This window comes from Atractosteus spatula, chromosome 6 (genome assembly GCF_055471065.1).
Source record: "Atractosteus spatula isolate fAtrSpa1 chromosome 6, fAtrSpa1.hap1, whole genome shotgun sequence".
Taxonomy (NCBI): domain Eukaryota; kingdom Metazoa; phylum Chordata; class Actinopteri; order Semionotiformes; family Lepisosteidae; genus Atractosteus; species Atractosteus spatula.
Genome location: NC_142711.1, coordinates 24800275 through 24817170, shown reverse-complemented (window position 1 = coordinate 24817170; position 16896 = coordinate 24800275). Strand labels below are relative to the sequence as shown.

The following is a 16896-nucleotide window of genomic DNA, read 5'->3' as shown; positions in this document are numbered from 1 at the left end:
CCAAATTTTCTCCTGGTCTTTATCAATCATGGCCTCCTAATAATATTCATTAATTAATTGGCTTCATTACTTCGTTCTCCTCCCCACTGACAGCCGATGGGTGGTGAGTGTACTTTGCGTATTTTGGCTGCTGTCGCAGCTGTCATCCAAGTGAGTGATATAACATTGGTGGTTGTGAAAGGGAGTCCCCACTGCCTGTGAAGCACTTTTAGTGGAGTGTCTGGAAAGGCTTTATTATTATTATTATTATTATTATTATTATTATTATTATTATTGAGTTTTAAAAGATGAATGAGTAGGTGGATCAAAAGTGTCTTGTCTACACTTCCTTGTTCAGTTATGCTATGGCAGTTTATAACTGTGAACCCCCAAAATTGGGTGTGTATAAGAAAAAATGTGATTCTAAATTAAATAAAATTGAGTTGAAGGTTTTGCTCCATGTAAATTTAAAGTAATAGTCATTTACTATCTATATGCATAGAAAACCATAATTCTGATTTTTGTACATTTATCTGATCTTGTTGTACATTTATGGTCCATCTGTCTATGTCTTCGAGGACCAATGGTGTTTCAACATCAAAAATAGAGGACTGGGGGAGCAAGATTTACACAGTATTCCATGTCTTACCTTCCCTCTGTGTTTTCCTGGAAACAGGCTGGTTTCCGTGAGGTGACTGTGCTCTGTCAAACAAGCTGCTCTCAGTGCTTGGGGAGAGGTAATCATTTTTTGGAACTTTCCTCTGCTGCAACCAAGAAAAGGACAAAAAAAGGGAGTAAATAAAAAAAGGATGCAATGACATGACCATAAGCAAAAAGAAAAACAAAAGCACACATCTAATTCACATTCATTGTGGTATCGTAAAATGCCGAGGACATGCTTGTGAAGCTGCTGCCCCACAGTTTCAGACATTCTAAAAAGAATCAGACAAGTTTTATTTGAAATTTTGATGAAAGTAAAATATTTTAGTTAACATGTACACATGAAGACAAACCCTCCTGTTGTCTGAGGACACGTGAAAAACACATAACTGCTGGCAATACATATACTAAGTGTTCCTGCCTTAAAAGATTTGTATTGGCGTGCAAAAACTACATTTTACAATCTGAATTTAACTGAACACCAGGGAGTCAACAGTTCATTCCATACTGTCATCCTAAACATCATGGTTAATTACCCCAGCTGACTTACAATGATCTTCAAGTGACAGTTTCTTTGAAATAAGATTATTCGTTTATCAACAGTATGACTAAAGTGCACTAAACTGTAAATAAAGTGGAACTATAAGCTTACTAAAAGCTTAGCACCTTTAGTAATAATGCAAGGAGATTTGTAATAGTATAGGCTGCATGATGCTGTTAGCACATTGGAGAGCACATTTTTTGTGCTTCACACATCGTTTTCAAATTCTGTTCAATACATATCAAAACCTGAACCGAGGACCAGCAGTAATAGGAGTATGCTTAAACACAAATTTGTGTGAGAGGAGAAAATGCCAGGAAGTTAAGAGTTTTTTTGTGCTCTAGATGTGCACTTGGTACAAGAAAGAACAAGGATTTTCAAACAGGTACTTAATGAAAAAGTAATGTACTTTAGGATAAACAGTTGTTTGGTGTTCCATTATCTATCCATCTTCTAACCACTTCATCCAATTCAGGGTTGAACAGATGCCAGAGCCTATCTCGGCAAGCAATGAGAGCAAACCAGGTACACCCTTGACAGGACGCCAGTCCATTACAGGGCACACACAGACACAAACATGCACACACTCACACCAGCGCCAGTTTTCCCAGAAGCCAATTAAACCTAGTAGTATGATTTTGGACTGTGGGATCTGGATCACTTGGAGGAAACCCACATAAACATGGGAAGAACACGCAGACTCCACACAGACAACACCCAGATCTGAAACTGAACACAGGGCCACAGCACTGCAAGGCAGCGATGCTAACCTCTCTGCCACTGTGCTGCACAACGTTCCATAATGAAATGAACAAATCCACACAAATTTTTGTGGCTAAGTTTGATAAAGGGTTAAAGCATAGAGACCTCAGTTCAGGAGTTCCATAAAACAAGCCTGGCCTCTTTTTTTATTTAATTATTAACCCTCAAAAGTAAGAAGACTCTTTCCGTTACGCAGAAAAAGGATATCAAAGAGAGAATTAACTGGTGCACATGCAGTTATCGGCACAAAGTACACAAAAAAGTTAAGATTAAACTTCAAGCAGCATGCAAAAGTGACCTTGTCCTCAACTGATTAACTTTTATCCCAGGAAAAGAAAAATTTTATTGTTTGGTCTGTGTGGCTTTTTGTAAGTGTAATGCTTATTAAGTGTGGTATGTTACATATTAGAATTATTACAAGATAAGATGTATATCAGTAAAGATACACAAATTTGATGTGTCTTATCATGACATAGTCCAACATAAGAAGTGAAAATATCTGACATTATCTCATGATAACTCAGTCCTGACTATATCTTGATAGCTCAGACTGGCTATATTATATCCCGCAGTCTAAATCCAAGTTAACAGGTCAATATAGCTGTATTACATCAATTTTGTTTGTTTTTATAAATATATTTGCATAGAAGTTTCTTAATTAAAAGAAAATTGATTTTGCTGCTCTGAAGCACCTGAAAACTGGGTATGACTACATAACAATGTTGATTTGAATCCATTAAAATAGCTGGCTTTAAAACACAACATACTCATCCAAATGTGTAGATATACATAAAAAAAACGGTACACAAAAGGCAATACTTCCTGGCACTGCAATACAACAGGGAAGACCTTTTGGCATCAGCCATCTGCAACCAGAGGTTATTTATTCAAGTTTTTGCAGATTTGCCAATTTTCCTAGCAACAAATGGATGCAGGAAGCTCCAGGCGTAGTCGTGTTCAAGAGATCTTCAGTCACAATAATAATGCGAACCATCACATTAAAAGAGCTTTTACATTTAGACTTTTGTAAACAATACAATATGATAAGGCATTTGTTTTTTTCAGGCTATTCAGTGAGGGAGTGAAATATTCACACAGTTACAACAGTTAAAAGGAGCAAACTCGATTTTTTTTAATAACTCAACACTACCCATTAAGTTTTCAGTCTGGACTTTCCTCCACATCAGAAGAATTCACTCACTAAAGTAATGCAGTAATAGCACTACAGTTCCTACGTAACATTAACTTGCATGTTTTAAAATGATCAGCCTTTACAGAGTTATACATTCTTGGATTCATACTAAACAAAACAGCTGTTTGAACTGTCTCATCCCATTTTAAAGCAATTCTAATTTATGTCCTTTATGTTCTCTGTATAAAAACCACCATGCTTGCATAAACCATGTTATAGCCTAACAAACTACAATCCCATTACTTTTAAGATAATGGTTCTTCCTAAAGCAAGCAAAAATAACACGGGAGAACCTAATAAGTAACAAAATACTTGCACATATAATCTTTGTGTTTTGTATTGCATGCATCTGCTGTGTATGAATGTCATAAAAAGGAGCAACCTAAGTGAGCAGAAAGTTTGTGAATTAGTCACTTTACAGTCTAATGAGGAACCCAGTTTTTAAATAAATGGTACCCTGCATGAAGTTTAAGTTTATGTGTGGACTTATGACTGCAAAAGTGTGGATAATTTTAAACTTGAGTAGCTTACAAGTTAGAAGTACGAATAGATCAGATAGTAATGTGGTAACACTGATACCTATCTATAAGAAAAAAAAATCAATGCATAAATATGATCGCAATGTGAGATTTTTTTTGAGGCATCTCAATTGATTGTGTGAATAAGAATTTTTGACATTTCTGAAAATTCTCTGACATACCTGAGTGAAATGAACTTTAAGGTACAGAAATAGGAACCAGCAATATCTGAACACAGGTCAGTAAACATTAATTTACTTTAATGAAATGTGATTAGCCACTAAGCAGTTTGGGAATATGACTTTTTTCTTACAATAATGATTTGTTACTGGTATTATTAATATGAATGTCATAATCATTAAGATTAATCTTTGGTTGTGACATGGTTTTAACTTCAACTGTGGGCTACAAAATCAGTTATTGAATGAGTAATTGAAACTAAAGATCGACAGTGGCTATAAAAAGTATCCCCTTTAGCACTATTCACATTTTATTTTCTTATGTCATGGAATCAAAATTGATTTATTCAGGAATTCTTATTAACAATCAACATAAAATACTCTGTAATGTCAAATAAAAAACTCTAAAGCTTTCTCTTAATTAATCATGTGAAAAATGCCAAAGGGGTGAATCCTTTTTTATAGCCACTGTAATTTATAATTAGCTATAATTTTCTGATGGAACTACTTAGCCCTTATATATTTTACATTTCTATACTTGGGATATACTGCGCATTGGTTTCAGAGAGTGCATCATGACACACAATCCATGAATTGCACATCATATCGGGGTGTGAAGTATCATCCTTAATAATCTTTACTGTGTTTTATCAAGGAACCCTAAGTACAGTATGTGCAATTTATGTGTGCCCATGAAGTCCTCTTTTTATAATGCTGTGTGAAAACAATCAATAATGGCATTATAATAAAACAAGGTTCATTTCTGCTTATAAGTAAACACCCATTAGGGACGATTTCAAACACCATTTTACTGGTTGAAAATGAAGCGATCGGTCAGGGTGAATGCCAGCAAAACATCTGGCTGTATTGGAAGCTCAAAAACACTTAAATCACTTAGCCACAAGACCTTAAAAATACTGTATTAAACTACAAAAAGTAAAGCTATTCTTTGTGCTTTAATAAGACTTGAAATCTGTGATGTACAGTAGATCTACAAAGCCTTGTCCAAACAGAATCCCATGTTTATTGAAACAATGTATTGGATCATAACATAACTATTTCATAAAAAATCTGATTAACACAGATATTAAAATTAGCATATGCACCAAGGGTTTATTATTTTAAGCACCGATATGAAAAAATGATTTAGGGAAGAAGAACAATGTTTGCAAACAAAAGGAGGCCTTTTGGTCCATCTAGTTCATTTGGTTTTCAGTAATTTATATGAGGACCTCATCCACTTGCACAGTGTATCTAAAGAAGTCCAATAGGTTAACACTGTCAATGCCTTTGAGGATTTTGAACAGAGTCCCTTGTTGTAAATCACCTCGATTTTTTTTACAATGCAATATGTAAAAGATGTCAATTAATTAAGGAATATATATTCATTTCTTGTTGGCAGAACCAAGCTTGTATCAATTTTTGAGGCACCAAAAGCCAGGGACATAGGCCAGGCCGAGTTTTGCGTTGTCCTCCTTACTGTCGGATGGTTTTGAAGTGAGTGTATGCGCACTCACGTCCCATTATTTTAAGAGATTAGCATAATCCCTTAACAGTGACTGGGAAATCAAGTGTTTAGTGCAAAGTTCTATTCGGAAGAGTCAACATGCTAGTATTAAGAGCTGTGAAAATCCACCCGATAGACTTCTCCATCTGGCTCTACAGGGGGCACTGTTCCAGTATCCCTACTTCCGCTATCAAGCACATTAAAGCCATTTAAAGGTATGTAAACAGAACAATATGTGTTGTGAATATTATCTCAAGATAATGACATTATTCTTTACTGATATTAATTACCTTTTATAGTCCATTTCACCATTCCAAGGTAAGCGTTTATTAATTTTTTATTGAGCACAAGTAAATGTCCATAAATGTTTATGCTTTCATTGTACAACGTTCAGTACAGGTATGGCCATTCATTTGAGTGCAATACTGTACATACATGGGCACTAATACGACTCTTTACAGAGCCACATTCATGTATTCCTATATATTACTTATAGTAATATAAGTTTCTCCCAACAGGGATTTGTCTAACACGCAAATTTGAAAGAATGGAATCCCTGCGTTGGTACACTGCATTGTACTCAGAGACTGCAGTGAAGAGACTCTACAAAGGTAGAGTAGTTTCATCAGGTTCTGGCTGCAAAAAAGTGAGAGACTGAAGAGAAAATACAGAAAACCCTCATTCCAGCTAAACTGGACCTCTGCTGCCACATCAACAAAGACAGCCATGTGAACCACATTATTTAAAAAAAAAACTTTTCATATTCTAATTTAAGACCCAGAAAACTGATTTGAACTTTAAATCTCTACACCTGCCTCAACCTTTTTAACTTAAGCTGTTGTGTGGCATTTAATATCCAAATGTCTGCAATGAACTACTGGAACTGGAACTGGATCACAGATTTAAACTGCTACTGTTCAATTAAAACTGAACTTGACATATACCTTACTGGGATAAATCCTATTAAAATGTTGTAAAATTATATCCCAGCATAAGCCAAGATGGGCATTTGATTACCATCTTACTCTGAAATGTCAAACTGCCTTTACTGAAAAAGAGTATAGAACATGTGTGTCAATACTATTTGCATTTGCAAGATTTAATTTAAATGTAGTTCAAGAAAGCCATGTACAGTACACCATTAATTATCTAAGCAAAACCTACGCAGGCCTACAAAACTGTTTATAGTACTTTGCATTTGTGCTTTTTTACAATGACATATGTTCTTTCACATACAATTAGCACTGTCTCTTCAATAGATGCCAATTTACACAAATGTACTTATTACCCTCCAGGTACTAGAAGAATGTTAACATTATTAACTATGATTATTTCCAGTCTCAGTTATTATACACTATATAAATCTGCTCAGCTGAAAACAACATAATTCAGCCACTGACAATGATATAAACTGATATTAAGTGGCAATTCTATATAATCACCCTTGCTGTACAAAGACTTGTTTTCCATATCTTCACCACACAAAACTATTTATACTTGATTTCTGCTGTAAGAACAAAGCAAAAATGCTTTCTTCATTTGAGTTCTCAGTATATCTTTGAACATCCTCCTTATTTTAAACATTGCATCATCAAAAGATGTTGCAAGTGCTTCTCCAGGAGTTACTAAAAAAATAAGAATAGCGTATTCCCTGGTGGTTAAGCGTGAACTGATAGGAAGGAACAACTGAACATTTGCACTGTCCTTACTTGTATTGTGCCAAATTGAACTACTATTCTAAGTGAAACGGGCCACTTATCATATCGCGATCATGTGATTTTGACAATAAAGTACAGTCAAATCTCAATCTCAGTTGTTCATTCATGATTTTGCTTATTCATGCTAAATAATTAATGACCACTGTATCCTTTCACAGACTAAATTTGCCTATTCACGAGCTGAGCTGCAGGAAAGTAAATGCAGGGACCCACTTCTACATCTTCAGCTCGAGAATCTATCTCATTCAATCTGCATGGAGTCTCTGTGGTAAAGGCATAACATGATTAACAAGGCGTTAACACGATATTGTCAAAGTGCGCTACGGCTTATGCTTTTGTTATTAAGTTGCTGCAGGAAAAGCATTAGATATATCTTGTTGTGTGTTGCGTGTAAACCTGTTATGAGAGCGAAGGCTATATGTGAGTGTTGTGCTGAGACGTAAAAGAAATGTTGAATAAAACAAATTGGTACCCTAAGTTATCATAGTCTCGGTTCTCTCACGCCTCACGGAAAAGCATAACAAATGAAACGAGAAGAAAGAGAAGCAGACAAACCATATCAACAAGAGTGAGTTGGTTGACTGGGAAGAGAGCAAGGCAAGGGATGCCTCTCTATCCCCACTCTCCACCTCCACCCAGTAGAAGCCACCAAACTGTCTTTTATGTCCTGCCCCCGTGAGCAAGAGGTCTCCATTTTTACGGTATGTGTAATGCTGTACACTTACTTTCTTGTCAGTTATTATTAACTTTATTACAGCCTATTAAGCTACATTTATCATAGCACTAAAAAACTAAATGTAAAAAGTAAATGCGTTCTACCAAGAATACAAAAAAAGGCGAACTATATCATAATAAATGGATGATCAAATAAATTGCATAATTTGAACTATATGCTTTGTTTTAAGTTTACGATATTCATTTGCATTAAAAATACTTACTACACATAAATACTAACACTATTTCTGAAACAGTTAACAGGTAAAACAAACATATTACTATGGAAATGCTTGTTTTGAAACCAATGGAACCATACCCTGTTTTCCCCAAAAGCTTAAGTCCTGCATTAGCAAAGTCATCTTTGTGGTACCTAAGCTTCAAGAATACCAAGGTTTACTATACTTTTAGGGTAACAATGTGTAATATTGGGTGATCTTTTAGATCTGGGGAATGTGTCGTAAACTTTACATGTAAAGTTACATGTAAATAGACGTGTCATGTATTTTCTGGTTAAAATGTCATTTGTTGTTTCATGACTTTATTATGAATAGTTTTTTAAAGAACAAAGTATCTGATGGAAATACAAGCTATAAAGGGTCTGGGATTAGTAATAAGCATCACCTGTAAACTTTGCTCAAGATGGATAAGACAAGCACTCAACAGCTCTGATAAGCAATTAGCAATGTGCCTTGTTTTAAGAGCTTTAGAGGTTTTAACTGGGAAATGGAATCACCAAAAGGCAAGGCTGACAAGAAAAATACCATAATTGAGAAACACTATTTGCTAGACATCAGATATAAAAACAACAATAAGCTCACATCTACAAATATTATTGTCCTATGGCAACATGCACTTCTTGTAGACATCAGACATCTCGGCATTCCAATTATTTTTATAAAAGAAATATCGATTTTTCCACTTCTCCTGAAGCACACATCATTAATTTTCATTTCCTCTCTATAGAAGAGAGGCAAGGCCCTTTTTACTGTTCAAAAATGTCCCTTTGAGACCATATACAAACCCACTAGGTGCAGTTTCAGTACAATCAATGATGGTTTAATTGCTGTTGTTGCTGCAAAGTTTGGAGGAAGTGCGTTTACGGGTCTTGCAGCATCATTTATTTTTCCCAGGAATTCCGTGCAAATACATATACTTGTCAAACTTGTGACCATATCACGCAGGGGTGATTGAACAGGGCCAGAGAACCACAAGCAGAGCTGTGTTTGAGAAACTATTCCATTAATATAAGTGAACCTGGGCTTTGCAGGCTCAGACAAGGTGCAAACTGAATCCTGGCAAGGGTTCCGAGTGCTCCAGCCACAACAGACAAACAAACCAGCACCCTGCTCTCAGATTGTACTATATGTCCAACATCCTTAGTGTAGGAGGTAAACAATATTTTCCAGCATTTATCCATACTAAATAGGATAGAAATGTTCAAACACTGACATCCTGCGTAATAAATTCGGGCACTATAATTAAAAAAACTGATTAAACGTTAAATTGCTGATGATGTACAAATGTTTTTCCAGTTAACTCCAAAATTGGCATGAATAATCATGAGGACGAAGCAATTCAAACAGTGTTTCTAGATTTTTCATCTTTCTTGATCACAGCACTCATGCTGATAAATTCAGGTTATATTTACTACTATAAGCACAATTTACCAGTTAACCTAACCGGAACACTGCTTTGCTAGATTATTTCTCTACAGCGGCATTTGTGTCAGATTCCCACAGGAAAAAGCTCTGGCCAAGTGGTAACCCCCCCCCCCCCAACCTAGCTATCTAACAGTTCAAAAGCTAGTACAGTACCTAACTAGCTATCTTATTATTGATATAAACAATATTATCCTGAACAAGACATTTGACCACAACTGGTATTATATAAGATTCATCAGAGATGTAAGATACCCATGATCCTTCCTGAGGAAGAGTTTTGTGCTTGAAAGGCATTATTTGCCATTTTCTGCTTGCATCAAGCCATCATTGTGTTCTTTTTGCTATTAAGGCCCCGTTTCTTATTTTGCTCTCATTGAGGCTTGTCTTATATACTGTACGCCTTTTTTCACTTTGGAAAATTAAGTGGCAAGCGATGAAGGGACACAGTATTTGTCTGTGACCATATGATTCAGCTGTGAGGAAACCCTGCGTGTTTTTTCTACACCTTACTAAAACAGCTCTCAAGGGCCCAAAACTCTAATACATAAGATTGTCTGTCAAACATTTTGACTGCAATACTATTAGTACTGATGGTTTCTTTTATGTATGTACAAAAAACACATTTATTAATTAGAGCACATACTGTAATTCAGTAAGAGACTTGGATATCCTGAGCACAGCTAAAAAGAGACAAGCATACTTTAATAGCTAGAGGGTAAAAGCCATGAACCTGATGCCACTTGCAATGACACGTGGGCTCAATGCTGTTATGTCCAAGTACTCAGGACATTGGAACAGATATAAATGAAAAATAGGCCTTTAAACCCCACCGAGCTCATTTGGTTTTATTGCTCTGTGACCCCAAGCCCCACTGCTAGTTATTGGATCAAACCATCCACGTATTAATTCTCCTTAAACCGCATCTGCCTCTGAATTGGACAAAGTAGAGTTTGTCCAATTCAGACAAAACATCAACTCGAACCTGCATACCTTTGGGCAGAGGATGGAAAACTAAGCCACTAGCACAAAACCCATACCAACACGAGAAGAACAGCCAGATGCCCTGAGATCGAATCGAACCCAGGATCACCTTACTATGACTACAATGTTAATTTTAAAGTACTGTCTGACTCAGTTACTAGCCTGTATTAATACCACTTTACTGTACTTATGTTAAAGCGGGACACATTCTGTAATGTTCATACTCAATAATAGACTGAAGTTACTCTGTAGCAGTTCTCTACAATGACTGTCATCAATCCACCTCTTAGCTAATTTCCTATCATTATTGATTACGCAAATCTCCAGCTCTGGTCTTGGAGAACACTATTCCACTAGGTTTAATATGTCATCATTAAATCAACAGTTTCTAAAGGAATGGAACAATTCCACTGTGATCAAATAACCAGGTGATTTGCTAAATTATTCATTTCACAAGGAGAGCACCAGGACTAATACAATACAATACGACTTCTGCAGTTATAATTAAATTCTGAAAAACTTTAAACCTTGTTTCTTGTGTCAAATCATAGCACCTGGTTTAATTTGCCAATGAAAACTTTCTTTCCTGAAATGCAGGATAGTGATTTAAGTTCTTCTCAGTTTCAAAAAATAGAGGAAGGGCCCAAATTGTATTAGCTTAGTACATTACAAATCAAGACAATGATCTAAAAATTATTAGTAGACAATTATAATTACTCAACTTTGTGAGCAATCATTTTTCTCTTACTCTGTAAAGATTGATCATGTCGAGGAACAACTTCTTACAGCGTTCAAGACAATAACCTAATGAATAATTACAACCGATCAGCTATGTGCTCTGCAGTTTTACATGCCGATGGTGCTGACTCCCTGATTGCTGACACTTGACAATAGCGATAAATGCAATGATGAAACTGACAAGCCCCAATACACACATCTTATACACACTCTCTCAGCTTGGGGCCAGATTTAGATTTGTTGCCAAGCTTAGAATTCACAGCTTGGGTTGGGGTCAGCTGTCAGCTACGAGCAGAAAACCACCTGTACTGTAAGGGCCTGGGGCTTTAATATTTTATGACGATATGAAATGTGCCATTCCGTGACAAATTGTGACACCTAATACCCCAATCAAACTGGGGTATTAGTTGCTCCAATATGTCAGGAATGACCGAATTTACCCCTCAATTCTTACCAAGTAGCATTTTTTCCAGTCCTTGAAAGTCTGCATTCAATTTCAAACCCTCCACAAAAGCCACATGTGTCACATTGTATTGAACCAAAACTGAAGGAATGTAGGTGCTGCAAGCTCTCGGAAGCTGATTGTTGTACTCTAAAAGGTGGAGAAATTAAAATGGATCAGCCTGAAACCATGTGCCAATTCAAAAGAATAATCGTAAAAGAACAGTGTCAGGTATAGAAATAAAATACAGGAAAATCAATACACTTGGGAGAGACTGAGAAATTACAAGTCAAACCTGTGCATTTTTGCATGTGACAACAGCACAATATCCGAAAGAAAAATGGAGAGATGGCAAAGGTAAGGTAACAACCTCTGTGATACCAATGGTATCACAAACAGTTGTGTTACTAGCTGTTTAAGGTTACGCTAGTAAGGGCTGTTATGGACTGCTAGCATGTAAGATCATGTTAAGCCCCATATACTCACTTGAGCAGTAGCTCAGTCATGGTACTATCAGATGCTTACGTTTTCTTCTATACATTAATTGGACTCCCAGAACATTCAGGAGAGAGAGATTTCTTTATAGCTAAGTCACAATTTTCAGAACTGTAAAACTTCACACTTGTATGGTCATTATATACTGCTACCAAACTGAAAGCAGAGAAGACCTTCATGTAACTAATAGATTATCAATACAACCAAATATCCAGATGGTAGAACACTTAACTCAATCCTAGAAATACGTACACCTTAACTGTTGTTGTCAAGTTGTGCTTATTTATAATCTCTTCACCCGCCACCAATACATTTTCAGAAAGAAATAAAAGCTTACTCGTCTCAAACATACATTTAGCATTAACTTAAGTGAAATCTTCAAATAAGAAATCCAAGAATGTACTCCAACACTAACCAAATTATTGGAGAGATGTAATTTTTGATTTATTGTTGTAACTAGTGTTATGAAATAATGCTTCTTACATTTGTTCTTGGCATCAAAGCTGTTTTGCTAGTTTCTGAAAAAAACTGCAGGGCTGATTAGCAGGAAAGGGAAACCATTAGTGAGACGCAAAGCTAGCCTATAATACTTTTGCATTATACATCATCAAAGTTCCTCTAATTCAGGTACGAGATGCTGTTACAGAAGCCCATTTTTTTCTGGAATAGCTTAACTGCAAAACAATTACAGTAGAATGTGCAACTAGTATAAGGAGATCAGCACCCAAAACACTTCTCAACTGATCTATTTTGAATCTATTTTGTTTAAAAAAAAATAAAGTGCACATGAACATTAGTTTTAAGTAATAACAACGGGGTTTAATATTTTTTATATATCCAATTAGCATTCCACCAACTGTTTAGTGCTATGTAAATCAAGTCAATACAAGAAGGGACTATTAAAATTAATGTTTGACATTTTGCTATGATTCATGTTAGATAAGATTAAACAATGCAGAAAAACTGTCAATGATTTTTAAATCAAGCATGAACACAGAAAGCTCTAGAGCTGTATGGGTTTCCCCCCCCAATATGTTAATAAGCCTTATGTATTTTGATATCAATTCCTCCGCTCCAGCTCCAAAAAGAAATTAAGCAAAGCTAGCTGCTGGTAAGCTATATTTGCCCTTTGCCATTTTCACTTGCATAATGTTTGGTAAGGTCAAAGCGAAGACGAATGAGCTGTTGTAAGAAATGTTTTCTGCAGGTCAGCAAGGAGCATTACATAATAGATTCCTTAAACTAACTTGATATAACAAAATGTCTCGCTTTTTAAAAGCGGAGCATTCGTGGCACCATGTGTGACCTACATTACCATATTTGAAAGCTTTCATTTTCCTAGGTTTCGTTTCCCGGAGCTGAGAACACTCAACACTAGGGAAACGCTGGACACACTTCCGGCTATGTCCGTGCCCCCTCTGTGACAAAGTCGTGTAAATATCAAACCTTCCACTTTGGTGCTCATGAGGAAATCGCCTGTGCCTGACCTACCCACTACCCTATTCCTACTAGTCGCGCAGACATTAAACGTTACAGCTACTTTTGAGTAGCCAGCGGTCTGTCAAGAAGGAAGCCGATACGACACCTAGTGGCAAACAGCCTCTTTGATTTTAAAAAAAGGATACATAATTAAAAGGATCTATAACAACACAGAACTCGTTTTAAGTCTTCCATCCTTTCTCTGCACAACGCGAATTTAAATATAAAGTGCTAGAAAAAAGTAGTCTATATCAAATGGCTTTTCGTGGGCAGCTTTCAAGATCACCAGACATGAATACTGATCAGGGCTAGGAACTCCCTCCATTCAACATGCCAGTTTTTCTGCTACAGCAAGGTAGCAGTCACGTTCGACATTAGTGCACAATTTTCACAAATTACACAGGCACGTCAGACAAACACCTGCGGACACTTGTAATTGTGCAGACATTCAATAAAACACGTCGTACATATTTAGAATGGAGCATAAGGCCTACCACAAACCTTTGCAACTATGTCTATTATGTTAAAATTAGCCTCCAAATTAAGTATGAGCATTGTAATATAAATCAGCCAAATGTTCAAGAATCTTGTTTCACCAAAATGCTCTTCAAAAGGAGGCAGAGACAGTAATGATACAGAATTAAAATGTAATTAAACTATTAATGAAACATTTGCTGTGACAGTTATTTTATTTTATCGCCTTAATGCGTTATTCGTGTAAATAAAATACCATGGCAATACCATACCAATAAAATAAAATGGCCAGAAATTTAGCACTGGAACGCATAGGTGCACTGTGAAACGATCATTGGTGAATATTTAGTGTACCGTGGCACTAAGGTATTTTTAGACCACATTTTTATTTTTACCATGGCGTTGCTACTGTGCTGGTAGTGTTGCCTCTCTTCCTCGATCGCTGCCTCCACTTTTTCCAGTTGCACTCTGACAGTCTCTCTCTGGTGAAAAGGGAACGCCGGGTGCAGGGAGGCCATAGTAAAAAGCAGAGCCAGCTGCTCTAGGGGACCGGCCCCAGCTTCCACTGGAGGCCCACAGCCCTGCGCTGATCCCCCCATCTCTTGTCCGTCCACGCACGAAGGATGGATTTGGAAATGTTGAGGGTCCGTACACGAAGAGACAGCAAAGCCATAGTTCTTGAAGTACAAGGCAGAATCCACATGGCTCAATATACGAAATAGTATCCCCGCGCACTCTCGGTTTTCCGAACCCAAAAGAGACAGACAGACCAGCAGTTTGGACCGAATGACAGGGTCAGAAACGTCTGTCAAAAGGCCCAGATCGTTGGGATTATTTGCTCTTATTTCAGAGTCCCTTAGGATATGGAAATCTTTCCGAGCAAGATTCTCCAGACAGGAACCCAGAAAGCGTAGCTCTAGCGGCTGGCACATATGAAGCAGACCGCACATTAACTCGATTCGCTTGGACGGACTCAGGTACAAACCGAACCACTCGAACACAGTCTCTTTATCCAAGTCAAGAGGGTAGCCCAGTCCTCTCGGGGAAGCGGCAAACCTGTTGGAAGCCGTCTGGGAGACCGAAGTAGGAATATGGAGATTGTAATCGGTTTGCTCCTGCTCGTCCTCGGCCGTATCGTCTCCTCCTTCCTCCGCCGTTTTCATGGGCAGCTTCATTTCAAGCATTATCAGCTCTGCAAGGAACAGAACAGCAATGAGCGGAGATCAAGGCTAGAAAGACATCGTTTACTCGTATTTCTCGTTGTTTTGTGACGCAGAAGTGACGGTAAAGTTTTATACTGTATTTGTAATAATCACAGTGACACTCGGCGTTATGGCTGTAGTTCTCTAGCTCTGTGGCGCCTGCTACTGCTTTCGCCAAGTCTTGTCAATCAATGCGTACTCCTCCCCTCTCCCCTTACACCACTGGGTCCTAAACAACAGGGTCTGAATTGCGTTGCCACCACCTACTGTAGCTTTTTTGAAGTAAACAAAGAGTTTATCTCCTCTCCACCTACAGTAGTGTGGAATTCGACAGCCTTGATTAAAAATATATTCAGCTTTACATGTATATTAATAATGAATGAAGCGAACAATAAATTCGCACAATTAGTTTTATGTAGAAATCTATCCTCGTAAACTTCCTGCATAAAAGCCATATACTTGAAATTTACTTAAACTGGGATTTTATGATTAGGCGGTCTTCTACTGCGTTAAATCGTACAGTTTTATCTTATTTTATGCAACACGGCACAGACAGATATCACAGGCCTGAAAATTAAAGTAGGTCTCTAAAATACACCAGGAGATTAAATTGGTCTTGCTTGACCTTTAATGCCATTTGGAAGAACCCATATTTCTTTACTTATAATAATTTAAAAAAACACTAAATAAAGTTAACTATGCTAGAATCACAACACCTGTATAAAAGGCTTGTTTTTGACATGCATAGTTGAAAACGAAACAATCTTCGTTAGGGTTTAAGGCTGCATCTGGTTGACGAATTAATATTTGCTTCAGACATTTCAATTGAAACAGTGTAATGGTTTAAGTGTATCATTTTCACACTTTTTTTCTTAACCAGAGTGATAAAGTAAATTTTTAAACATTTTTATAGCTAGCATAGAACTATGGAAAACAAAGTTTGCAAATAAAGCAAATTACTAACAATTTTAGAATTAACAAAAATACAAAAAATGTTAATTAAAAGTAGCTCCTGCTGCTCACTAACAATTTCACATTGTATCTTCTTATGATAAAGATTTGTACATCCATATCTAGATCTAGATAGTTTATTTTACAAAGACTCTTTTTAATTCACCATTAGATAATTACATGCTTAAATGCAAATGTGTAGTTAAAGTCTCTGATGTTGTCTATGATGTATAATTGATCATCTGTGATGTGTCTGAGACCTGATGAAGGAATGGTAGTAGAGATATCACAATGATGAAAACATAGGTGGCTTATACACGCAGGGACATGTGTACAGTTACAAACCTACTGCCTGTGTGCACTTCAGATGTAACAATAAACATCAGACAATACAGACACAGCCATTTTCTACTAAGCCAAGAACTAAAGAATAACAACCAGGAGAGTGTAATTGTACTTACAGTGTTTTGTTGTTTATAGCACCAATCTAATTATGTAGGTCTCTAAATGACCTAAGTGAATCATGTTCCACAAAAGTTAGGTAGTTTTAAAAACTCTTAGTTTTAAAAAGTCTTTAATAACAGGTGCATCCTAATTTGTGAGTTAAACAAGTTTGCTTCAATATCTGTTCCATAGTGTCACCTGATGGTTGCTTCCTTTATGAACTTTAATTGGTTGTTTGGGTTACATCTGTGAATTT

The 16896-nt window shown here is 36.7% G+C and overlaps 1 protein-coding gene across 3 annotated transcripts in view; it reads right to left on the bottom strand.

The window, feature by feature from the left end:
- Positions 1-15405, bottom strand: part of zcchc2 (zinc finger, CCHC domain containing 2) — a 61870-nt gene extending 46465 nt beyond the window's left edge. The window contains exons 1-2 of one of the 3 annotated variants that reach the window (XM_088919366.1): positions 14439-15405; positions 629-743 (exon numbers count right to left, since the gene is read on the bottom strand). In XM_088919366.1, coding sequence (XP_088775492.1) covers positions 629-743; positions 14439-15227 — 904 coding nt within the window. In that variant the 5' untranslated portion in view covers positions 15228-15405. The remainder of the gene's footprint in view (positions 1-628; positions 744-14438) is intronic. The other 2 variants (XM_088919367.1, XM_088919365.1) reach the window with 2 other exon arrangements.
- Between the last annotated feature and the right edge of the window lie 1491 nt (positions 15406-16896).